The sequence below is a fragment of the Narcine bancroftii genome, chromosome 1 (genome assembly GCF_036971445.1).
Source record: "Narcine bancroftii isolate sNarBan1 chromosome 1, sNarBan1.hap1, whole genome shotgun sequence".
NCBI classification, from domain to species: domain Eukaryota; kingdom Metazoa; phylum Chordata; class Chondrichthyes; order Torpediniformes; family Narcinidae; genus Narcine; species Narcine bancroftii.
Window position 1 is genome coordinate 207,880,781 of NC_091469.1, and position 26,124 is coordinate 207,906,904.

The following is a 26,124-nucleotide window of genomic DNA, read 5'->3' on the forward strand; positions in this document are numbered from 1 at the left end:
GGTATCGGAAGGTTAGACAGTCCAACACTGGAGGACATGCATTTAAGGTGAATGGTGCAAAGCTGAGGGGAGATGTGCAGGACAGGTTTTTCACCCATAATTTGGCTTGTGGATGGAATGTGCTGCTGGGGAGAAGTGATGAAAACATACAATTCTGCTATTTAAAAGGGCTTTCATACAGACACATGGATATATGAGGTACAAAGGGATATGTATCATACATGCATTCATAAATACATGCATACATGCATTCATGCATACATACATGCATATGGACATAAATGCATTCATAAATACACATTCATGCATACATACATACATGCATATGGACATACATGCATACATACATACATAGACATACATTCATACATATAAAGACATACAGTACAGTAACAGGCCCTTTCATTTTGAAGGCTGGGTGGGAATTGGAGCACCCAGAGGAAACCTACACAGATACAGAGAGAACGTACAAATATACAGACAGAGCTGGATTCGCAACCCGGTCAGTGGCGTTGTAACAGCATTGCACGAACCACTGCGTTAACCGTGTCGCCCCAAATCATGCATAAGGTGCATCCATCTAGTTTAATTTGGCAACACTGGGGGCCGAAGGGCTTGGTCTAATTACAGAGATTCACCACTGCTATGCAACTGTTTTAAGCAGCCTCAGCCCTGGAAAAGGTGCAGTTCCTGTCACACAGCACCCTCCACTATGGGAGACAAATGCTGCAACCACACACACAAGTTGTATGGGAATTTGTTTTTGATTAGTGTAGCGTAGTGATGCGGGTTCGAATCTGGTGCTCCTTGTACTGTCATATGCTTTCCCAGGGTGGGAAAGTTTTCTAGTTTTCTCCCACTCTCTAAAACGCATGGGGTAGGTGGGTCAATTGGGTGTAATTGGGCAGCACAAGTTTCATGGGCTGGAAGAGCCTTCCATTGGGCTGTTTCATTAAATTTGTTTAAAAAGTAAACATTAATTCTTGCTGCTGTGACACTTTGTGCCATAACATTGGCTCTTTGCCACAGGAGTGTCCTAAAGCTCTACAAGAGCGAGGGAGCAGGGTGATATCTTACTGAGCTGAGAGTTACCAATTATGAGCAGAGTACTGCTCGTGGTGTACACAGGGATGTGCCCAAAAGCTGCTCCCAGTTCTCAGTGTGCAGAGGGAAGCTGCAGGCGAGCAACTCGCCCTTCTGCACAAACAGGGAGATGGTGCCAATGTTAAACTGTCCTTCCACATAAACAAGAGACTGGTCATCTCCCAGCAGCAAAGATACCACAGATGGGAAGTCGTTTTCCCTCTGCAGGACCCCATGTCCTTTGGATAAGCCCCTTTCACATTTGCCAGATCCCAGGAATCGAACTCCAATTGGCTTTTAAAGTGGCAAGTGTGAAAGCAAAATCTGCTCAATGCCAGCGTCAGATGACATCATCTCACTCTGGGGATTGGCGGCCTCCACCCCTAGTACAATCCCCGGCGTCTGCAGATGCCAGCATTGAGATCAGGCAAGTATGAAATGGGCAATTGCATTGCAAGCATTTCAGATTTAAAGGTAGAACAGACCAAACACTGGGGAATAAACCCTTGCGAGTGTGAAAGCGTTCAGTGTCCAGTTAGGAGTGGTCTAGTATAAAAGGTCAAACCCCCCCCCCCATCCCTATCCTGGGACACTGAATGACCGATTTACTTGGATGCAAGTGTGAAAGGGGCTATAGAGAGATCTGAGAATCTTGAAGGGATCCCCAATACGGTGGTGAAATGAGGTAGTCATGAACACATTGAAAGATTATAGTGGGTTGCATGGATGGATGAAAGGTGGAGCTGGGTATCTTCAAGAGAGATAAAGCAATTGGGTGAAATGAAGAGGCTGGTGTTAGCATGAGTAACAAGCTCAATGTATGGTGTTAGCCCATAAAATTCTCACAATCAGAAAGCAGTCCTGTTGAAATCCTTCCCACTACATCTCAGCCTCTGACTTTAGATAGAGGATACAAAAGAGGGTACCTTCCCACTACATTAATTTCTGGTTAATGTTCTACAAATCTGGAGTGAAGGGAATAATTGAATCCTGTCTCAGATTACACATTGTGTGGACCCCTCACCTGCGATTCACACAACATCAAACACTATCGGCCAAAATACTTCCACTTTCAAATGAAATGTAAGCAAGATCTTGGTTGACGGCTTCACTCCTCACTCACAGAGGCTCAGTGAAGCATAAACAAGGTCTAAGTTACAAAGTCTGATCTCTGATCTGTGCTGATCATCATTGGGTTAGCAGGTAGTCTCACCGACTGGCCTCACACTCATTATCATGAGAGGTGCCTCATCCTTGCCTTGCTGCTCTCCTGCAACAACTACTAATGCCTTTCTTTGGTGACACCCTCAGCTCCGTGACAGAAGGGTGTGAGTCACGTTGCTTATGAGAGAGATGGTAGCTTTCAATGTGGGTTGTTGTGAACCCCGAGACTACTGGAATCTGTTCTCCCCTCTACCTCATCCAAAGGAGTTTTTAAGCACCTCAGATAAATTTCTCCTTAACCTTCTTTCAGTCTCAGGGACACAGAATGAAACATTCCATTAAACATCCTCTATGTAAACGTCCACTCTGCATCCCCCTCTGCCTTGACATCCTTCTGAAAGTGCAGTGCCCAGAATCAGATTGATCTGCCGGATTCAGTCCACAGTGTGCACAGCAGCTCCACATGATGAGCTGGTGCAGAGCAGAACCTGTGATGTGGTCAGCAACACTCAGCTGCACATGCTAACGCAGTAAAAGAAGGCAGCAGAAGGCACAAAGAACTTACTCAGCTCCTCTCTGTTGTGCTCCCCTTTCATCCTCCCTTCTCCCTCACTATGCATCTCTTTCCTTCTGTCCAACTCTCTCAATTGATCAGTCTCTTTCCTGCACTCTATCTGTTTCACTGAGTTTTCTCCATCCAACTCTCTTACTCCTTCGATCTCTCTCACTAACCCTCTCCCATACTGTTACTCTATCTCTCTAGCCCCTTTCACACTTGCCAGTGCTTTGAGGAATCAGACGCAAATCGGCCTTTAAAGTGGCAAGTGTGAGAGCAAAATCTGCTCAATGGCCTAGCACGATCCCAGACGCCGGCGTTGAGATCAGGCAAGTGTGAAACGGGCAATTGCTTTGCAGATACTTCCTATTAAAGGTAGAACAGACCAAAAGCTGGGAATAGACCCTTGCAAGTATGAAAGCATTCAGTGTCCTGGTTAGGAGTGGTTTAGTCTGAAAGTCCAAACCCCCATTCCTATTCCCGGACATTGCATGGCCGATTTACTGAGATGCAAGTGTGAAAGGGGCTTCTGCTTCCCCTCTTTTACTCTGTTCATTCCTCTTTTGCACTGTCCATCTCTTTTTCTTTCTCTCTCTCTCCCTTTATCATTATCTCTCTCCCTGTTTTCCTTTCTAACATCCCTCTCACCTTCACTGTCTCTCACTTTTTCACGCTATCTGATGACTTTAATTTAAAAGCGACTCTGTGATTTTGCTCCCATCAATCTGTGGTGATAAGAACAACATGAACATGTGAGCTTTGCCTCGCTTCATGATTCTTAGATCTCTCGATGACTTGTCTCTTCCCACATCTGTAACTGACTCATGCCTTCAAACCTCAATGGTTTTCTTAAAATCCTCATGTTCAATGACACCATCAGCTGGCATCACCTTCACTCTGAAAATCTTCCCCTAAATGACTCTGGGCTCTCCAACTATTTTGCTTTCTTAACCAAAACTGTGAACCCAGTTTTTAGTCACCCATTCTGCAACCTGCTGCTTTCCCAATTTATACCCTCTGAAACACTTTTGGATCTTTTACCATGTTAAAGGTGCTATAAAAATCCAAGTTCTTGTTGCTGTCACTAAGTATAGGCTCAGAAGAAAGGCCATTCAGCCCTCCAGATCAGTTCTGCAGTTCATTGAGATCATGGTGATCCATAGAAACCATAGTACATTACAGAACAGAAAGAGGCCTCTTCGATCCATTTTTTTATCCCTGGTCCCACTGACCTGCATCTTGTCCATAACCCTCCATACCTCTCCCATCAATGTACCTGTCTAAATTCCTCTTAAATGTTAAACATGATTCCACATTCACCACCTCATCTGGCAGCTCATTCCATACTCCTACCACTCTCTGTATGAAGTTCTTCCTCATGTTCTCCCTAAACCTTTCCCCTTTCACTCTTAACCTATATCCTCTGGTTTGATCTCTCTGTTCTACCGCACTCTTCAGTGCCCTACCATTTACTGTGTACATCCTTTCTTGGGTTGTCCTTCCAAATGCAACACCTCACACTTGTCTGCATTAAATTTCATCTGCTATTTTTCAACCCACTTTATCAGCTGGTCCAGATTCCTCTGCAAGCTTTGAAAACCTTCTCTATCCACAAGACTTTGAATCTTAGTGTCATCTGTAAACTTACTAATCCAATTTACCACAGTATCATCCAGATCATTGATATAGATGACAAAAATCAATGGTTCCAATACCGATCTCTGAGACACACCACTAATCAAAGGCCCCCAATCTGAGAAGCAATCATCCACCACCACTCTCTGGTTTCTCCCGTCCAGCCATTGTCAAATCTAGTTCACTACTTCACTGTGAGTACCTCGCGTTTGAACCTTCCTGACTAACCTCCCATGCAGGACTTTGTCAAAGGCCTTACTAAAGTCCATACTGACAACATCCACAGTCTTTCTTTCATTAACTTTCCTGGTAACCACCTCAAAAAACTCTACAGGATTGGTTAAACATGACCTACCAGGAACAAAGCCTTGTTGACTATCCCTAATCAGTCCATGGCTATCCAAATAATTGTACATCTGATCTCTTAGAACACCTTCCATAATTTACCTATTACTGATGACAGGCAAACCGGCCTATAATTACCAGGCTTACTTTTGGAGCCTTTTTTAAAGAACAGAACAACGTGAGCTACACTCCAATCCTCTGGCACTACACCCGTAGCCAAGGACATTTGAAATATTTCTGCCAGAGCCCCTACAATTTTTGCATTCCCTCAAGGTCCGAGGGAATATCTTGTCAGGCCCTGGGGATTTGTCCATTTTCATTTGCTTTAAGAAAGCAAGTACATCCTCCTTTTTAATCTGTATAGATTCCATGACCTCACTGCTTGTCTTCCCACAACTCTATGCCCGTTTCCTGAGTGAATACTGATGGAACAAAACAATTAAGATCTCCTCCATCTCTTCCGGCTCCACACAAAGTCAACCACTCTAATCTTCAAGGGGACCAATTTTGTCCCTTACTATCCTTCTGCTCTTAATTTACCTGTAGAAACCTTTAGGAGTTTCCTTCACATTGTCTATCAAAGCAACCTTTTAGCCTCCTGATTTCTTTCTTGAGGTTTTTCATGCATTTTTTAATTCTCCTCAAGTTCCTCATTTGCTCCTTGTTGCCTATACCTGCTATACACCTCTCTCTTCTTCCGAACCTGATCTCAATATCCCTCGAAAACCAAGGTTCCCGAATTTAATCCGTAAGGATGAAAGAAATAAAATGCACAGTAGTGAGGTAGGGGTGTGGATGGGGCAGATCATAATTGATTTTAAATGTGGATTAACTCCAGTCTAAGTAAACTGACTTGACAGACTGCAAAGCATCATCTGATTCTCCATCTCTCCCTCTTGTCTGTGGTTCTGGCAAATTTAAATCTCTCTGTGCATTTCTGTGTTTTTACTATAATCACAGCAACTGCAGATTTTCATGTTGCATTGGAAATGGTCAAGCTGTGTTACAGCTCCCTGGAGATTTGTGAGGTGCAAGAGCTCAACCCTCGGATTGCTTGTCCATTGACAGCTTCTCAATCAAGTAGCAAATGTCTCCTTGTCTGAAATGTCAATGGAGCCACTGGCCTCAGTAGTGAGAATCTTGAATTAGCTGGTGAAGTGCTTCAGGACAGCCGAGTTAGTGAAAAGTGTAGAAAAGCCATGTCATGGTGGTCGGTCTGGCCCTCATCCTGCATCTTGTGGACTAATACTATCCCAATGTGTGTACAGGCGAGCACAATGTTCTTGTCCCAGTGCTCCACCAAATGGAAATATTGTGCTTGTGTGAGAGGGTGAATGAGTGAGAGAGAGAGTATATGTCTGTGCATGGGATGAAACGTGAAAAAGACTGAATGATCCGGAGTGGAAGAAAGGGAAATGACAGAAAAATTGAATGTAAATGTCTATCTGAGAATGCATGAGAAAGGGGAGAGAGACAGAGAGAGGGAGAGGGAGAGACAGAGAATGTAAATATGAATGTCTATCTGAGAATGCATGAGAAAGAGAAGAGACACAGAGAGGGGGAGAGGGAGAAACAGAGAGTGTGAGAGGGAGAGAGAGAGAGAAAAATCATTTTTAAAAAAACCCACCCCCCTCTCCCCCGCAGCTTCTGGTCTGTAAAATTCATTCCAGCTTAACCTAATTTCCACCTTTGATCAAACAAGGTTGCATATAATTCCCAAATGTCTTTGTTTTGATAGAGTGGAATTGATTACAAAAAAAAGAGAAGCAAGTTACAGCAAAAACAGGAAAGAGAAGACAGACACTTAGAATAATACATAACGATCTAGCATGAATGAGCAGAAAGCAAAGGACAGAGATAGAGAATGAGAGAAACAAAGAGGTAAAATGAGATGCTGAATAAGAGAAACAGAATGAAAGAGAGATGGAGAGGGGGTGACAGATAAAACGTTCTTCACAACAATAGTTATCTTTCTCCATAGTTATTTCATTACAGTTTCTAATTGGGAACAGAGTCTGGAAGGGGTTGGGCCCAAGGCTGGTTTATACACAATGAGCACATTGTGGGTCCCAGTGAGACAGGCAAAGGCAAGGGGCCATTTGCCAAGGTGCTTCACTGCATAATCCTACTTGCTATAAACTCAAATATCGGGATGTCTCGAGCTGGAATCTAATGAAACATTTTTTTCTTCTTCTATGCTAAGGAAGCTTTTCTTTCCATCCCGAATGGTATCCCCACCCTCCTACTTTTTTTTGGGTGGGGAGAAGTGAAGTGCAGAAAGAAATTGAGGGATCTAATTATACTGTGTGTCCATCTGTGCTTGTATTGTAACCAAGTGAAGAACAGTTAAAGCAAGTGAGACGTGCTCTGTAGGCCTCAGACGCGGTGATTAGTCACACAGTATTAATCTGAGGCCTGACAATAGGCCTCAAAGTCCGACCGAACTCCAGCTGTCAGCCAGTGAAAGAAAGGAAGGAAAACAGATTTAGAGATTGAAGCATTGGGGCAATTTCTGCAGAGTGGCGTGGCTTGGCTTTCAGGCATTGAAAGCAGCATTTGGGCCCTTTGTCTGTTGATTGCTTCTGGACCCTGAGTTTGGTGTACAAGGGAGGGAGGGGAGGAGGGTGTGTGTGGAGGCTGGACATGGAGCAGCACAATGCACAATCCACAGTCAACAGATGGCACAACCTGCCTCGGGGGAATGAAACCAAAATGTTTCTAGATCCACAAGTGTTGTTCTTTTCCTTTTATGAATTCAGCCTTGAGGCTCTGTATTTCATTCCCATTACTCTCTCCATTACCCCCGCCTCTTCCACTCCCCTGAGCTCTTCTGTTTCAAGAGAACATCTGCAGTTTAACTTTACCCACAATCACATAGCAAAGCAACAGGTTACAACATCTAATGACCTTTTGCTGGTGTTTATGCTCTGCACCAATCTCAAGCCAATCCTATTTCCCCTAACCTAGCATCAAATTCCTTTCTACCTTTATCTCGAATTCCCTTAAATTGTTTCAATTCTCACTGCTCTCCTGATGTTTCTCCTGATGCAGTAAAACCCTGGTATCCGGCTCCTGACGGGGATTGGTAGATGCCAGATAAGTGAGTTTTTTGGTTGCTTCAGACTGTGTGAAAGGAGAACTAATGGCAAGGCCAATTTTGAAATTCCATGTTTTTTTTTAGGAAGTCAGGGGAACACGACCCAATCCTCATCGAGGGCTCAGTAGTGGAGAGGGTCAAGAACTTCAAATTCCTGGGGTGTCAACATCTAAAATGATCTGTCCTGGAGCCTCCATGTTGACGCAATCACAAAGAAGGCTCGCCAGCGGCCACACTTTGTGAGGTGTCTGAGGAAATTCGGTATGTCCCCAAAGACTCTCGTAAACTTCCACAGGTGTACCGTGGAGGGCATTCTGGCTGGTTGCAACAATGCCTGGTACGGAGGTGCCAACTCTCAGGACAAAAATAAACCCAGAGGGTTGTTAACTCGGCCTGTGACGTCACAGGCCCCAGACTTCACTCCATCAAGGACATATACATGAAGCGGGGTCTTAAAAAAGCAGCCTCTATCCTCAAAGATCCCCACCACCCGGGCCGTGCCCTCTTCACGTTGCTACCATCGGGGAAAAGATACAGGAGCCTAAAGACGAGCACTCAGTGGCACAAGGACAGCTTCTTCCCCGCTGCCATCAGATTCCTGAATGATCAATGAACCAAAGACACTGCCTTCCTTTTCCTGCACTATTATTTTTTTATATATATAGTAATGCTGTAAGATGGTTATAATATGAATGTTTACACTATAACGCTGCAGTAAACACTGAATTTCATGGCTTATTCATGACAATAAAGCCTGATTCTGACTTTTTACCCATTTATTTTCTGCGATTTTTTTTTTGCCAGTTGCTTGGGATTGCTGGTTGTTTGAATTCCAGTTGACGGGGAATTTACTGCACTTCATTGGAAATGTTCACAATGGCCTTCTATTAAGGACCATTAATCTTGGAATCTCACAGTTAGCACTGTGGTTAGCGCAACACTGTTACAGCGCCAGTGATCGGCACTGGGTTCGAATCTTGTGCCATCTGTAAGGAGTTTGACCATTCTCCCTTGTCTGCGTGGATTTCCCCTGGGGGCTCCGGTTTCCTCCCATTGTTTGAAACGTAACCAGGGGTGTAGGTTAATAGGGTGTAATTGGGCAGGAAGAGCTCGTGGGCCGAAATGGCCTGTTACAGTGCGGCATGTCTAACTTTAACATTTAAATTTTAAAATCTTCCATATTTGAAGGGATTCCATCAGGTCACCTCTGAGCTTTCTGTCAACTTAGAAATGTCCAGTATTAGCAATGAAGCCCAAGATATTCCTTCAGATTTTCCTTGATATAGGATTAATGTTGTCCCCTTTTTTATAAGATTTATAACTCAGAGAACAAGAGTTCAAATCACAGCAAAGACAGTTTGGGATCAGAGAAAACCATACAGAAAAATGTTGAATGGTCATAATAACACCTAGGCTAGCATGCAACATGAATCCCACTGCAAAGAAAGTATCTTTAACTGTCCTCTTGTTGCATCAGTTCAATTACCACCTTCTGAACACACTCAAGATCACCAATTCAATCATTGCTGAGATTCCTGGTCCCTGGGCCATACAATCAGGGGATGAGACTTTAAACTGAAACCCCATCACCTCTTGCAAGTTGTTGTAAAAAGCCCACAGTTCTATTTGAATGGCAATTGTCACCTGTGTCCTAACCAATATTTATCCCTCAATCAACACCATTAAACAAAAGGTTTTCAGAATCAGAATTTATTGCCATGAACATGTCTCAAACTGTGTTGTTTGGTGGCAGCAATCACAGTGCAAACATTTACATAAACTGCCTTACAAAATACATACAAATAGTGCATGAAAAGTCAAAGTAAAGCAGTGTCTGGTTCATTGATTATTCAGGAATCAGATGGCAGCAGGGACGAAGCTGTCCTTGTGCCGCTGAGCGCTCGTCTTTAGGCTTCTGCACCTTCTTCCCAATGGTAGCAGAGTGAAGAGGGCATGGCCTGGGTGGTGGGGGTCTTTGAGGATACTTCTGGGAAGAGATTCTTTTCTACTTGTGGGAGTTTGCTGTTGCAAAACTGACTGGTATGATTGCTTATCTAAAAACAGAGGCTAAATTTCAAACCTATTCCCAAAGATCCAAAGAACTTAGGAAATTCTTGTCAGGAAAATTACTGTAGAACTGTATTCATTAATAGAAAACTCCCTCTTCTCACCCATTCTATGGATGTCACAAAGTTAGGAACTCATCTTAGCAATCATAATTATTTCCTGGAAAACATCCTCTCTCCAAACATCAGTACCTACCCAACAAACAAACGCACTTATCCTGCACTGCAGCTAACCAATAGTGGAGCCAAACAACACCGTCGCTGTAAGGTAAAACATCATGAGATGGGAATGTGTAAGGAGTTACCCTGTACAGGGCTGTAACAAGATGTGAATGCATCCTTGTACTTACAAGATAAGAGAGACATTGATGGATTGAGAGGCAGGAAGCTAGCAGGGAAAGGATAGCAACAGTTTTAGTCATTGGACAAGTAATGATATGATGATGTTCTAAGCATGTATCCAAGGGTATAAAAAATCACCATTTTGCTGATAACGGCAGAATGCATTCTCCGACTAACATTGTTAGTCGCAAGTGTTACAATCCGGTAATAAAGAACAAAGAACCCTGATTTCGACTCAGTCTGGTGTTTGTCTCACTCATTCATGAACAAAGCAGACCTAACATCGCCCACCGACTCAACACGGCACCCACTTAATGCTGTAATCTTCCACCTAACATGAGAACTCACTAACACTGCACTTCAACTGCCAAATTCCGTGCACCATTTATTCAGCATTCCCAACCTCCCAACCTGAGATAGGCAATTGCCTACTTGGAGGGATTAAGCACATTGCACCAATGTCCTCTCAAATTTCGAAGAATGAGAAGTGATCTCATTGAAGGACAGAAGTCCTGCAGGGTGTGATATGGTGGATGCAAGAATGATGCCACCCATGACTGGAGCACTCAGACCTTCGTGTCCACCTCCAAATAACGGGCGAGCTACTCAGGGCAGACATTTCTTTACACACAAAGTGAGACAGATCGGTTGGCAACTTCATCAGTTGAGGTTGAATGTCAATACTGGACGAATGCTCCAGGTGAAAAAATAATTAAACACCAACCGCAAAGTAACAGCTCTGAATTAGTCTGAAGGTGGAAGTGAGGCAAATTAAGGAAAGGTGAATCTTCCCTTTGTGTTCTTCCGGGAAAAATGAATAAGAAATGGAGGAGGCAGAAGAAAGGAAAGGGATGAAGGTAGAAGGTGGGGAGTACGAAGAAAAGCATGCGGATTAGAGTAAGAAGAAAGGAGAAGAGAAGTGGAAAGAGAAAGATGCAAATCCAGACTTAACAGGAGTCAATCAATACAGATAGGGTGCAATTATACTCACAGACAAACCTCAGTACCATTTGGATTCCGGCTACATCTGCCACCATTTGAGCAATATTCCGATTGGATGTAGCAACTCAAACCTGAGGAAGAGAAAAGATAGAGAGAGAAAGAGTCAGTGCATTAATTAGCACTTTATAAGTAATGACTTTTGGACTAAATAATGTTCCTGCTTGATAGACTAAACCACTGATTATTTGTCACCTACTTTATTCCGAACTTAAACAGTTGTATTGAACTTTGAAACAAAAAATCTCCAGATGATGGTAATTGTACATTAAAGTGTTTATTTTATGAGTCTGAACTCTGGGGAAAAAAATCAACTTTCAGTTGAGTTGAAGAATGTGCAACTCATAATTAATTATTACAAAAGTACACTGACTCTCACTGGGTACTGGGTACAGGTTCCACACACACTGACCCTCACTGGGGTACAGGTTCCACACACACTGACCCTCACTGGGGTACAGGTTCCACACACACTGACCCTCACTGGGGTACAGGTTCCACACACTGACCCTCACTGGGGTACAGGTTCCACACACTGACCCTCACTGGGGTACAGGTTCCACACACTGACCCTCACTGGGGTACAGGGACCCCACACACTGTCCCTCACTGGGGTACAGGGTCCACACACACTGACCCTCACTGGGGTACAGCTTCCACACACACTGACCCACACTGGGGTACAGGGTTCACACACACTGACCCTCACTGGGATACTGGGATACAGGGTCCAGACACACTGACGCTCAGTGGGGTACAGCTTCCACACACACTGACCCTCACTGGGGTACTGGTCCCACACACACTGAATCACTGCCACAGATATTCCTGTTGATCCCCGTTTTGAACTCGGGAGCGGGATGGAAATGTGTGTGCATGTAGGGAGGGTGGTGGTCAGGTGATGGGAGAAGTAGGAGGGGGTGACATCTATCTTGCTTTTGTTGGAACCTTTAGACTACGCATTCTAATAAACATATTGTCTATTCCACAACAAGGGGGGTGCCCCTAGCAATGGCAGAATCTGCTGAAGACCCTTAGTCGTCTATGTCTTTTTCTGTGGTAGGCACCTTCGCTGGGCAGTCGGTGTGTGAAGTACTTGCTACAGTTCCTTGTGGAGCTGGAAGTTCAGTAACAGTGTATGCCCTATGCGTGGGAACCAGCAACAGCTGTGGAGCAGGCCTGTGTGTTCCCAACAAAGACAGAGCAAGTGGGAGAGGGAGAGTCGCTCTTTGCCACACACCCTGTGCTGCTGCTCAGTAGTTTTCGACTCTCTGTGGTCTTGGCACAGGTCTCCCTGTGGCTGGTATCTCTCAGCGTCGCCAGTCACAGGCAGAACTAGCCTCATGATGGCGTGTGTCAACCACAGAAGATTTGGCCACTTGAAATAGAGGCAGGTCTCAGGCATAACAGCCACAGAGCCTGTCACCCCAGGGAAGGTATTGGCACCTCCTGCTCACATATCATTGCATCTTGCTAGTTTTCCCTGTTTCTACTCTTTGGCAAAAGTTGCCAGTGAATCCAATGGGGTCAGAAGAGGAATCTCTCCTGTTGCATTGCCATTACTGAGGGAATCTTTCCACACCTCAAAGATAAAAAGAGAAAGCTGCAGAGTGACCTGCTAGTGGTCTTGAAGTTTTCGATGGGGAAGCAGATGCTTCTATTTTTTGGAACGTGCCAGACTGGAATGAGAAACAACATTTAATATATTTCATGTGTGGAAGAAAGGATTTGGTGAGTGGAGGGTACAATTCTGACCTAAGGTGGTCACATTTTTCTTGTAACCGTTTAGCATCCGCACTGCTCCCATTTCTCCCACATCCCAAAATGTCAGAGATAGTGGGTAATTGCTCCTGGTGCATAGGAATGGGACAGAGCTGACAGGAGCACATCAAGAATAAACGCGGTGATAGTATTCGTGTAAAATGACTGCTTCATGACCAAGTGAGCAATAGCCTCTGTCTGAGTTGCATCTCTCTGTAACTCTACTACTTGTACAGATTAGATTTAGAATCCCCCAAATTCTTCACAACGTGGGCAAGATCGTCTCAACTCCATCTTGGGGTGTGGGCGGATATTCAATGGCATTCCAGGCTGCCCTGGATGATGGTAGTGAGTCATTTTCCTGAACCACTGGTATGAGGTTTGGTACAATGCAGTCAGTGAGGGTCAGTGTGTGTGGAACCTGTACCCCAGTGAGGGTCAGTGTGTGTAGAGCCTGTACCCCAGTGAGGGTCAGTGTGTGGGGTCCCTGTACCCCAGTGAGGGTCAGTGTGTGTGGACCTTGTACCCCAGTGAGGGTCAGTGTGTGGGGACCCTGTACCCCAGTGAGGGTCAACCACCTTGGTGTGGGACTGGAGCCTCATGTAGGTTTGTAGGATGGCAGCTTTCCTTCCCAACAGGATCTTAGTGAGCCACTTGAGTTTAAATAACAATTGTTTACTTTTACCAGCAGATTTTTCAAGGCTCCAAACAAACATTCCCTGAGGTTGAGAGACCAGGTCTCTGCCACTGATTCCAGGCTCCAGCCAACCTCCTCCTCCTTGAGGCCACTGGACTATGTTAGCTTTGCAATCATGGCCCATATCCCCAGAAGAGGTGAACAAGAAGTATCTTCTCACCAGCCTTTTATTCCTTCTCTTTATTCTCTTGCAAAGGGATGTGCATTTCTAATTCCAGCTCAAGATGAAAGTACTCAGACCATCCAAGGCTCTCAATCAATTGCAAACCACCTTGGTGAAAGAATCTTTGATTTTCTTGGGATTATGGAGCTATCACTATTTGTGGAGCCTGATCTCATTTATAATAAACCTCCAATGGCAAATGATGAAGATATGTCCATTACTAAATACCAGCAACTTGCACAGACTGTAAGACGGTAAGTGGAAAGGTGAGTGGAAAGCTCTTTGCACTCCACCATGTCTCATTTCCTATTCCTCATCTCCACATACCTTCCATCTCCCATTCCAGACCTCACACCCATAACCAATGGCTCACCTATCATCTGTTTCTTGCTATTTCCCAATTCCTGGTTGACCAAGCTTTTCATTTGCCAGTCATGTAGATATACACACAGAACAGGCAGTTACAGAGACATTAATGGAGAGAGAGAGAGAGAGGAGAGAGAGAGAGAGAAGGATGGTTACTCAGAGAGAGGGGGGGAGAGAGAGAGAGACCGACAGACAGACAGACAGAAGGACATGGTTACTCAGAGAGAGAGAGACAAGGATATAGAACATTACTGCACTGAAACAGGCCCTTCAGCCATTCTAGTCTGTGCCAAACTATTTTTCTGCTGAATCTTACTGACCTGTACCCAATCCATAGCCCTCCATACCTCTCCGATCCATGTACCTGACCAAATTATTCTTAAATGCTAAAATTGAGCCTGCATTCATCACCTTAGCTGGCAGCTTGTTCCACAACCCCCACCACACTCTGTGTGAAGAAGTTTCCCTTAATGTTCCCTCTTAACTTTTCCCCTTTCAACCATAACCCATTTTGGGTCCCTCAGTAGAAAAAGCCTATCTACATTTACTCTATCTACACCCCTCATCATTTTAAATACCTCTATCAAATCTCCTCTCATTCTTCCACGCTCCAGGAAATAAAGTCCTAATCTGTTTAACCTTTCCCTGTAACTCAGTTCCTGAAGTCCAGGCAACAATTAAAACATTTAAGTCATGGTTACTCAGAGAGAGAGAGGGAGAGAGAGAGAGAGAGAGAGAGAGAGAGAGAGAGAGAGAGAGGGGGCAGGCAGGAACAGATAGACAGAGAGAGGGCAGGTAGGAACAGATACAGAAAGAAACAGACAGAGAGAGATAGAGGGAAGGACATGTTCACTCAGAGAGAGAGAGAGATAGAGATGGACAGATACCGAGGGCAGGCAGGAACGGATACTCAGAGAGAGAAAGAGATACCAAGGGCAGGCAGGGACAGATACAGAGAGAGAGAGAGAGAGAGAGAGAGAGAGAGAGATACAGACGGACAGACAGACAGACATGGTTACTCAGAGAGAAAGAGAGAATAGGCACTTTTAGGCCAATTGCCCCACATGTAAAGCTGCATGTTTAGCCAATATGCAGCTGTTTTGAGGCCACCTGAATGTGCAGGAGGCACTCTTGAGGCGAGCTACGTAACCCTCCTCCGAGAGGGATAATCAGTTCAGCTCAGTGGCTCCCCCAGCTACCTGAATGCAGCTGGCTGAAAGCGGATGTTAAAGGGTCAGGCTGCTGATCACAGCTGACACTGGGCAGGAGCCCGAGTGTGCTCAGAGCCACATCCTGTGCAGCTGTGTCCTTTCAGGTGGCCAGCATTGCGCTTTAAATGCTGCCACCTGAACGGCAATTTAAAGGGCCGCTTCTGCTTCTTCAGGCGCATTACTAGTGTAGAATGCACCTGAAAAAGCACCTGAAAAAGCCTAGAGAGAGAGAGACAGACAGATACCGAGGGCAGGCAGGAACGGATACTCAGAGAGAGAGAGAGAGAGAGAGAGAAAGAGAGAGAGAGAGAGAGAGACACCAAGGGCAGGCAGGGACAGATACAGAGAGAGAGAGACAGACAGACAGACAGGTACAGGGGGCAGGCAGGTACAGATACTCAGAGAGAGAGCGAGAGAGTGAGAGTGAGAGTGAGAGTGAGAGTGAGAGTGAGAGTGAGAGAGAGAGAGAGAGAGAGAGAGAGAGAGGGGTACAGTGGGCAGGCAGGGACGGATACTCAGAGAAACGCTGAAGAATTCACAGTTAGTCAGATACAAGGTTAATTTTCAACCCACTGTCGCTATATTGTGATTAAATTGTGGCCCTTTGTTCTCTCTCCAAACCAAGGGCACTGAGGCTAAGTAGAACCCTTCTGCTACCTGGCTGATAGAACCTGAGTCCTTGGAGTAATGCAGCAAAAAAATAAACAATCAGTACTGGTCATGACCGGGCCAGAGAGAGGTGTTACCGCTATTTGTGACACCTCTGTCAACCATTAAACAGGAGGCTTAATGAAGGAGAAAACAATTTGGGCTTTTGGGTTGAGATGACTATGTTTACGTGGGTCAGCACAATGTCATGGGTCTGGGCTGAGCTGCACTGTTCAATGCAAAAACACCCAGAAACGCTGGAGGAACTCAGCTAGACTCACAGCATCCTTAGGAGGTAATGATATGTCACTGGCGTTTCAGGCCTGAGTCTTTCCTCAATTTTATTTTTATAATTTAGACATCCAGTAACAGGTCATTTTGGCCCACAAGTTCGTGCCGCCCAATTAACCTACACCCTTGAGTCATTTCGAATGGTGGGAGGAAACCGGAGCGCCTGGGTAAAGCACAAAGAGAACATACAAACTCCTTACAGACAGAGCGGCATTCGAACCTGAGCACAATAATTGGTGTTGTAATGGCGTTGTGTTAACCTCTACGCCAACAATGCCCAAGGTATAAGGACAGGAAGGCATCAGAGTAAAGATTAAAGACTGGCAGGGGGAGGGGGGAGTCCAGACCAGCCAAAGAGATGAGAGGTGAGAACTGATTTTGGCTCCTTGAAAGAAGGTGGAAGGAAAATGGAGGAGGGAGAGGGAGAGAGAGAGAGAGAGAGAGAGAGAGAGGGAGAGAGGGAGAGAGAGAGAGAGAGAGAGCGCGCCAGGGAAAGGGGACAGGGGTAAGAAGAAAGGAGGAGGGAGTTCAACAGAAACTGATGGTCGATGTTAATACCATCCGGTTGGAGATGGAAAATGAGGTGCTGTTCCTCCAATTTGCAGGAGGTCTCCATCTTGCAGATCATGAAGCCACGGACAGACATGTCAGCAAGGGAATGGGATGGGGAATTAAAATGGGAGGCCACTGGTAGACCCACGTGATTGCACAGCATGTTGCAAATCTCCCGCAACAACTGAGAGGTAAGAGTTGGCGAAGAGACCAGCAGCTGAAAATTCACAGAACAATATGCTGATGAAATGCTCTCGTCAAAGCACAAGGAAAAATGCCAAAACACCTTTTGATTGAGAGTGTGTTGCCAACATGGGCTGGCAGTGGTGGCAGATAACCGTGAGTTTACCTTGGAGGGTCAAACACCAAGACGTGTGGCCTGTTGCCCTCGTGACCATCGGAGGTTACAACAAAAACTATACACAGCGAACAAAGCAAATTGGTGGGTGAGGGGGATGTTGGACACAGCCGGACAGTGAAATGGGTGGGGGGGGGGGGCGGTGTGGTGACACAGCTGGATGGAAGAGGGTTTGGCCAGAACTCTGACAATAAGGAGGTCCAGGGAAAAAAATAATGGGGCCCAGGGATACGATAAGGGAGCCCAGGGCATCAGTAACGGGGCACAGGGTGACGATAACCCAGGGTGACGATAACGGAGCCCAGGGTGACGATAACGGAGCCCAGGGTGACGATAACGGAGCCCAGGGTGACGATAACGGAGCCCAGGGTGACGATAACGGAGCCCAGGGTGACGATAACCCAGGCTGACAATAAAGGGGCCCAGGCCAATGACCAAGGATATCAGTAACGGGGTGCAGGGTGACAATAACTCAGGGTGACGATAAGGGGGACCAGGGTGACAATAACAGAGCCCGGGGTGAAGATAACCCAGGCTGACGGAAAGGGGGCCAGGGTGACAATAATGGGGCCCAGGGTGACGATAACCCAGGCCAACGATAAGGTGGGCCAGGGCGACGATAAGGGGGCCCAGGGCAACCATCACTGAGGGGCTCCGGGCTCGGGCCAGCATTTTCTTGGCCAACATGGCCAGTGAGACCCGTGGGGCCCTTAACATCCATCCACCCGCATGTCGGGGGTGGGGGGAAGCCATTGGGGGAAAGCGAGACCCCTGGGGGGGGGGGAGTCCCGCATGGACGGGGTGAATGTCCCACCGAGTGACTGCAGGCATCGCGCCGCGCTCACCCTTGCCCTCTTATGTAGAAGTTGCAGAACTGCGGACCATTGCAGCGTCTGACATGACTGAGTGAAGGTGTCCAGGCGCTGGAAGAGTCGCAGTCAGAAAGCTGCACATGTCGGGCATCTGGAACCAGGCTTTCCAAAATACTGGGTGAACTCAACCCGCTCCTGCTTGTGTTCAAGGTCCCCGCTCCCTTCACTGATGCTGTCCGACCCACTGAGTATTTTTCTGCTTTTATTCGGGGAAATCAAAGCGAGGGGAGGAAACGGAGCGGTCCGGGGAATTCCTGAGCTGAAGGCGTCGAAGATCAGGGGCCGAGTCAGCCTCAAGAACCCTTCGCACGGGCCTGGATCAGGGACAGCAGAGCTGAGATGATCTCGGTGGTTCAATTGGCGATGACCTTGGGACCTTCTAATTCATCATCAGTCCTTGGAGAGGATGTTTCCGGTGAATTAATGGGGGGGGGGGGGAGGGGGTCTGGGATTATGCCCTGCCTGGAGATTGGGCTGCCGGGTGGGGGGAGGGGGCTTACTGACGCAGCAGAGAGTTACGGTCAAGGTATACCCGAGGGGTCGGGGCCCGGGAGCGGTTCCCGTGGTAGAGCAGCGCTCGTGGGGCTGGCTGCTCTATGCGAGCTCCAGCAATGCAGAGTGGGGAGGCCGCCCCTTGGGGTCTCTCGCTACAGGGTGGGATTGCTCAGTCGGCGATGGAAGTAGGAATTCGACCGGGAAACGGGGATTTGCTCGGAGTCTGGGTGGGCATCTCTCCCAGGGTTGGGCTGCCTCTCTACCTTACTTTTCTCTGGGAATGAGATAAGATTCAAACCGGTGTTTGGGGATTTTAGGTGGAGTTGACGGGCTGGTGCTCTCCCGAAGGAAAGGGAGCGGATGGCTCCCGGAATGGGTGGGACTGAAAGAGATTTAAACTGTCCAGTCCCCTCCCTGAATCAGAACGCGAGACCACCCGATAACCTCAAAGAAGCAGCTTCATGTGGGAGGGCCCAAAATCTTTCTCTTCATGGTTCCCCCCCCCCCCCTCTCATCACACCCTCTCTCCCCAATCTCTTCCCTCTCCCCACATCTCTATCTCCATCTCTCTCCATCGTGCACCCCAAAAGTTTCCGTCATAGGTCCAGGAAAGCAACGTCCTCGCCCCCACCTCTCTCAACCCCCCCAACACACACACAAACATACACTCTCACTCAAACACACAGATACTCACATTCAAACACACTCATACACAAAAACACCGAGGCACACACTCACAAAGATGCACACACTCACATGCCACCCCCCCCCCACCCCACCACACACATAATGCAATGGGCCACACAGCAGATATTGGACAAGGGGGTAATCCGAATAGTGAGAACTGTGTTCCCTGGGAAATGGAAGAGGGTCAGACTGAGATCCGCTGCTGCAGTGAAAGCCATCCATAGTAGAATCTGCCTGGGCAACATTCGTCTTCCCACTGCCTCTGTTCCCGGGAAGCAACAAGTGCAAGAAGCTCAAAACTTGCCCGAACCCATCTCGCATGAACTGAAGCCGGTAATTTCCTTCTGCAAAACAATGCAACTTTTGCCTCCCTTCCCCTCCCCCCCCCCCCCGATACTTTCAGCTCCGGCTTTGAGAAGAATATTCCGGGAGACCCGATTGATCCGGACACCCACCTGGTACCAGGGCGGGCAGTGACATTAGACACAAGGTCAGCACGAACATTCCTCCAGTCGAGATTCAAGAGAGATTCCTTCTCCTTCAGTTCTTGTGTTATCCTGCCAATGACCTCTTCAATAAATCCACAGGGGGTCCCCGGTTGGGGAGGGGGGCGGGGGGTTGAAGAAACTAAAGTTGTAGGCAAATGAAATATCCTTTCTTTAGTTTAAATAAAAGTAATCCTGGGCAAGAGTGGGGTTGATTAACGGCGGCGAGGGGACTTGAAATCACAGGTCTTCTCAGGGTGTCGTCGCCAGATTATAGATCCCCTCACGGCTCTTGAACTTCTTTCTCGGTAACCTGTTGCTCGCCGTCTGCTCTTGGCTCTCGTTCCTCAGCCCGTCTCCCCAAAGCGTTGGAAGCTGAACTGAAGTGGAAAGGAAGAGTTTCTCTCCCTCCCCCCCCCCCCCCCAACCCGCCCCGCGGTGGGCGGAGACTCGCTCTATATTTGCATAAAGCTGCGAAGAAATCTTCGTCTTTTCTCCTCGCTTGTCCTCCTTGGGGATGGGCAGTCGGAGGGTGCAGGGCAGGTCAGCACGACCCACTCTCAACTGGGAACCATCTCACCCATTCACCCCACCCACCACAACCACGGTGGACCCTAACACTGGGACTCGAACTCTTTCCTAAAGGGCAAACTCAACTTTTAAATTGGAAAGAAGAGAACGCGTTTAAACAGCATTTATTGGACCCTTGAAATCATTTATTTAATTTTGACACACAGTTATTCAGAACTGGGAGGTAAAAATTTACAGAAGAAATTTAGATATATGACCTCGCTGGGAATGTTTATTATTTTTTTGCCCTAAATCCCAAATACCTACTGCCTATTTAATAATGAAAATATGCATATGCTCTGAATTCACGTTGACGATCCTGTGTTTAATGACCTATCTTTTTGGCCTTATTTTTTAAATAATCCTTTTATAAAGTCTACAGGTTATAATGGCAACTTGCAATGTAAATATGTCACAGCGCAATTCCCCAGCGGAGAGGTGGCGCCTCTGCAGCCAGGAGAGTGTAATTACTCCCTTGCGTAATCTTCGAGTCGCCCTTCCTGTTCCCAGACTTGATGAAAAGGTAAGAAGAAAAATGAAGATGAAAATGGATTACAAAAGGCAGTTCCGTAGTTAGTCTGAGTAACTGATTCGATCTCACTCTCATTTAATCACTATTTTTCCCTGCTTTAAATTGGCTCATTTTGAATGTTGAAAGGCGTGGCAGAGTAGGTGTTGAAAAGTTGTTTCCTATGGTGGGAGAGTCAGGACAAGAGGACACAACTTCAAGATTAAAGGGTGTCTACTTCGATTCAGAACTAGTTATGGAATTGGGTGTCCTGCAGCATCACAGCGCAAACATTCATATTATAACCATCGTACAACATGACTATAAATAAAAATAATCGTGCATGAAAAGTAAAGCAGTGTAAGTTCATTGATTATTCAGGAATCTGATGGCAGCGCAGAAGAAGCTGTCCTTGCGCTGCTAAGTGCTCATCTTTAGGCTCCTGAATCTTTCCCCCCATGGTAGCAGAGTGAAGTGAGTGGTGGGGGTCTTTGAGGATAGAGGCTGCTTTTTTAAGACACCACCTTATGTAGATGTCCTCGATGGAGCAAAGTCTGGTGCCTGTGATGTCTCAGGCCAAGTTAACAATCCTCCAGAATTTATTCCTGTCCTGAGAGATGGTGCCTCCGTACCTGACAGTGATGCAACCAGCCCATATGCTCTCTGTGGAAGAAATTTATGAGAGTCTTCAGTGACAACTCAGACACCTCACAAAGTATAGCCATTTTGTGATTTCATCAATGTGGAGGCTCCAGAATAGATCCTTGGAGATGTTGACTCACAGGAATAGGGTAGAGATGCATGGGAATTTCTTCAGCCAGAGGGTAGAAAATCTGTGGAATTTGTAGCCACAGGCAGTTGTGGATGCCAGGTCATTGGGTGTATTTAAGGCAAAGATTGAAAGATACTTCATTAGCCAGAGCATCAAAAGTTATGGAGAGAAGGCCGGGCAGAGAGACTGAATGGGAAATTGGATCAGCTCATGGGTAAGATAGAGGAGTATCAGAGCCAGCACCATCAGGCTGTGGAACAGCTTCTTCCCATGGGCAGTGAGATGGTTGAATGACCAAAGGACCAAAGGAACTGCTCACATTGACCATTATATTTACAAAGCATTTATTTATTGTGTATATGAATTCTTGTCCTGCATATGTTTTGTTTGTCTGTATGTGTGTTCTGTCTGGTTGTGTGTCTGTGTGTTTCGCACTGAGGACTGGAGAACGCTGCCTCATTGGGTTGTTCTTGTACAATCAGATGACAATAAACTTGACTTGATTGAATAATGGGCTGAATAGCCTATTTCTGCTCCTATATCTTATGGCCTTACGAATCACACTACAGAATTGGAGAAATAGTGCTTCTCATTACTTCAGGGCATGGCAAAATGCTTTAGAGCCAAGGGTAAATTTTAAATATTGCTACAGAGGAAACACGGTCACCCATTAATGTACAAGCTCCTAAAACAGCAATGTGACGGTTTTGAGATACTCTGTATTTCGTGTCATTTATTCCAATATTATCCCCAATGTATCAGGAATAATTCTCCTGTTCTTCTCAAATTTATCCAAAGAGATGGGCCTTTAATAATTTTACAGAAACACAGCCCCAAGGGTGCAGTTCAGCTTAGACCATGTGCTCAAACCTATGGACTCGAGCTGATGGCCTAAAACCATTCCTTTATGAGGCTGTAGAACTTCCTTATAGAAATATCGAAATAAGAACATTACAATGAGAATCGTGATGGTTTGCACAAATATCTAATCACACACTTGTTAAACTCTCTTGGACGACGTGAGTAATAAATCTGCCCGTTCTCAGATTCTCCCACCTTTCTAACCTTTGCACTGGCCACCACAGCCCTTCTCCCACACAGTTTCTGCTGTCTTTCCACCCATTTCATAGAAAGTACCTCACCCAGAGCAAGTTGATAAAATAAGAAAACAGCCCCACTGTCAAAGAGCACCAAGTTTGCTGGGAGTTGCAACTGGCTTTGAGTTGGAAGTAGTTTTGCCAACACCAGCCTTCAAATAACCCAAACAGCACTAACTATCAGGGCCTCGGGTCTCTTCTTAGCCGCTTTCGGACGCAGATAATGTGCCAGGAGACGCAGCTGGGGGGGAGTGCAGCTGGGACGTTCAGGTGGCCGCGGAGAAGACACCTCTCTGTCACCTGAATGGGTCAGCTGAAGGGGAGCCATGTCCGAGCGAACGCCGGCTCCTGTGGGCCATAGTCCCACTGCTGCTTTCAGGTGCCACGGGGGATGCTCGGAGTCGGAGAATATACCTACAGGAGGAGGGTGAGGTAAGTGCTCCTCCTGGCCAGGTTCTCCACTTTCAGGTGGCCACCCATCAGCCACATTGGGGTAGAATAGGCAGCTTGACAGTCGGGGTATTTTGGCCACCTGAAAGTGGCTATTTTCTCTTTCTCCTTTTTATCCATCTACCCTTTTCCTTGTTTCTTCCCCGTCCTTCGTCGCTTATTTACCCTTTTTGTGGACTGTCCCAACCCCGCGAGGGATTTGCTCCTGAGACGTGTGGCCGTGGTCCGGGTCAATGAAACCTGTCGCCACTGTGAGGTGTCCAACTTTCCCTCATGGGGCTGGCCATTTCCCAGCGCCCCGCCCGAGCGTGGAGGCAACCTGACACTGCCCGCGAAGCAGTTGTTCAGCCATGCAGGGAGGCACAAGTCGTGGGTTGGCTGAGATTCAACGCCCCTGCACGGAGACTGATGTTTAAAAAAATAATCCCTGCTGCACGAAAATCTCTCCAAAGTGGTGTGAAGGAGCGCCTTTATTTATCTCTCCCAAACCTCCGGCACAACCGACCCCGATCATCCCTCGACTCATCCAGCATCAGGGGGAGGTCCCGGTGCTACACCTCCCCGGTCTGGATATGGAGAAGTTCTGGCCCGCCGATGCTCCTCCAGCCGCGGGAGTTGCTCTGTGCAGCGCCTCGGTGGCCAGTCTCTGCCCGGAGACGATCCACGCCACCAGCGGAGGCGGAGGGGGGGGGGGGGAGCGAAAGGAGCAGCCGCGCCCTCCTGTGTAATCCAATTCCGGCGGGGAATCCGGAAACCGAGGGAGACCGACCCGTTTGTTTTAACCGGTTCTCGTGTCCACGCGTGGGCCGCCGGAAGGGCTGGGGATTTAAGTTCCCGCAAGTCCTTGGTCGAACTTGGTGAGGTCCTGTGTGCAGTGAGCCAAAGGCAGCGGCAGGGTGGTGGCGGCTGTGGGGCAGTGGCCGGGGCGGTGGGGCAGTGGCCGGGGCGGTGGGGCAGTGGCCGGGGCTCTCATCCTACGACCAAGATCCAATCCTGAAATGAGAATGTTTATGTGGTCATTTTTAAAAAGGACACGGGTTTGAATGAAACCAAGCGCGACTTGTCATGATCTAACTTCAATGGCTGCCTTAGAGGGTGTCGAGGAGCCAGAGCAAACAGACCCCCGGACCCCTTTTCTCCGGCCATCCAGGTGAGCCACCTGAGTGGGTGCCATCTGCTTGCAAGAAGTAAATCACGAAAATCTGTGGGAACCGTGGTTGAAGTAAAAACACAAAATGCTGGAGAAACTCGAGCAGGTCGATCCGTGTCCTTACTGTGCATCACCGGCGTTTCGGGCTTGAGCCCTTCATCAAGGTTTGGAAAAAATGTCAGCAGGCGTCAGAATAAAAGGGGAAGGAGTGGTCACAAGGGTAGGAGGCGGTAGGGGGAGAAGGGGACAGCAGTGATCAAGGGGAGGAGGGATGGCTGGGTGAAAGGAGAGGTAAGGGGAGAGGAGAGCTGGAAGGGGAGAGGGAGAAAAGGAGAGCAGGTTTGCAGAAACCAGAACAGTCATTAATGCCATCTGGCTAGAGGGTGGCCAGATGGAAAATCAGGTGTTGTTCCTCCAATTTTCAGGTGGTCTTGGTGGGATAGTACATTAGACCATGGTCAGACATACGAGTGTGGGAGTGGGACACAGAATTCTGTCAATAGTGCAGATAGAGAGGAGGTGCTCAGTGAAGCGACCTTCCAGTCTGCTACCAGTCTCTCTGATGTAGAGAACACCACAAAGGGAGCACTAGATGCAGTAAATAAATCTTCTGGATGTACAAGTGAAGTGTTGCTTCATTTGAAAGGCCTGTGTGGGGCCCTGGACCGTGGTGAATGAGGAGGCATGGGTCCAAGTGTGGCACCTCCTGCGGCCACATGGAAAGGTGCCGGGGGGGAGTGATTTGTGGGGATGGATGAGTGCACGAGGGAGTCACAGAGGAAACGGTCCCTACATAAGGCAAAGAGGGGAAGATGTGTCTAGTGGTGGGATCCTGTAGTAAGTACCAGAAATTCTGGCAGATGATGTGCTGAATGCAGAGACTGGTAGGGTGGTGGGTGAGGACGAGGGGGTTTCTGTGTTTGTTGTGTCTGGAGGCAGAGGGGACCAGGGCAGATGAGTGGGAAATAGAGGAGATGTGGGTGAGGGCTGAGTTGATGGTGGTGGAAGAGAAGCCACATTTGTGGAAGGCAGACATTTCAGAAGATCTGAACTGGAAGACCTCGTCTTGGGAACAGGCATTTGCTTGCATCTGACCCATATTCTTCTAACCTTTCCCTTTGTGTGCACCTGCCTAAATGTCTTTTAAATGTCATGCATGTCATTTTACCCACCTCTGCCATTGCTCTGGCAACTCCTTCCATATACCCAATGCCCTCTGTTAAAATGTTGCTCCCTGGTCCCTTTTAGATCTTTCTCTTTTCACCCTCTCTGGGGAAAAGTTAGTGACCATATATCTTATCTATACCTCTCACTATTTGTACACCTCCTAACCTCAGCCTATCCATGCTCTTCTTATAATTCAAGCCCTCTCGTCTTCATAACATCGAAGCCCAGTCTAGGCTCCAATAGCTCAGATAGTTCAGTTGTTAGACCACTGGCCTTATAAATCAGGAGTTCTGAGTTCATCTCTTGCTGAGGTCTTATTTTGTGAGGGGTGCTGGACAAAGTGGTGGCTCTCTGTCTTCTTTATGGTAGACAAAGGTAAAGAATTTCGTGCATGTGTTACATTCTTTCTTTTAAAATTATTTTTATTGTTTTATCAGGAAAAAAACCCCAAAAAAGCATTAAATCAATTGCAATGAAACCTTTGCAGATTTACAAATAATAACAAATGGTACAGGAGCAATATGACATAATTCTAAA

At 46.9% G+C, this 26,124-nt stretch overlaps 1 protein-coding gene across 3 annotated transcripts in view; it reads right to left on the reverse strand.

Moving 5' to 3' along the window:
• notch1b (notch receptor 1b) overlaps positions 1–20,253 on the reverse strand; it is a 122,202-nt gene extending 101,949 nt beyond the window's left edge. For all 3 annotated transcript variants that reach the window (XM_069889833.1, XM_069889823.1, XM_069889814.1), the window contains exons 1-2: positions 19,844–20,253; positions 11,280–11,361 (exon numbers count right to left, since the gene is read on the reverse strand). In XM_069889833.1, the coding sequence (XP_069745934.1) occupies positions 11,280–11,361; positions 19,844–19,892 (131 nt within the window). In that variant the 5' untranslated portion in view covers positions 19,893–20,253. The remainder of the gene's footprint in view (positions 1–11,279; positions 11,362–19,843) is intronic.
• Positions 20,254–26,124: the final 5,871 nt, after the last annotated feature.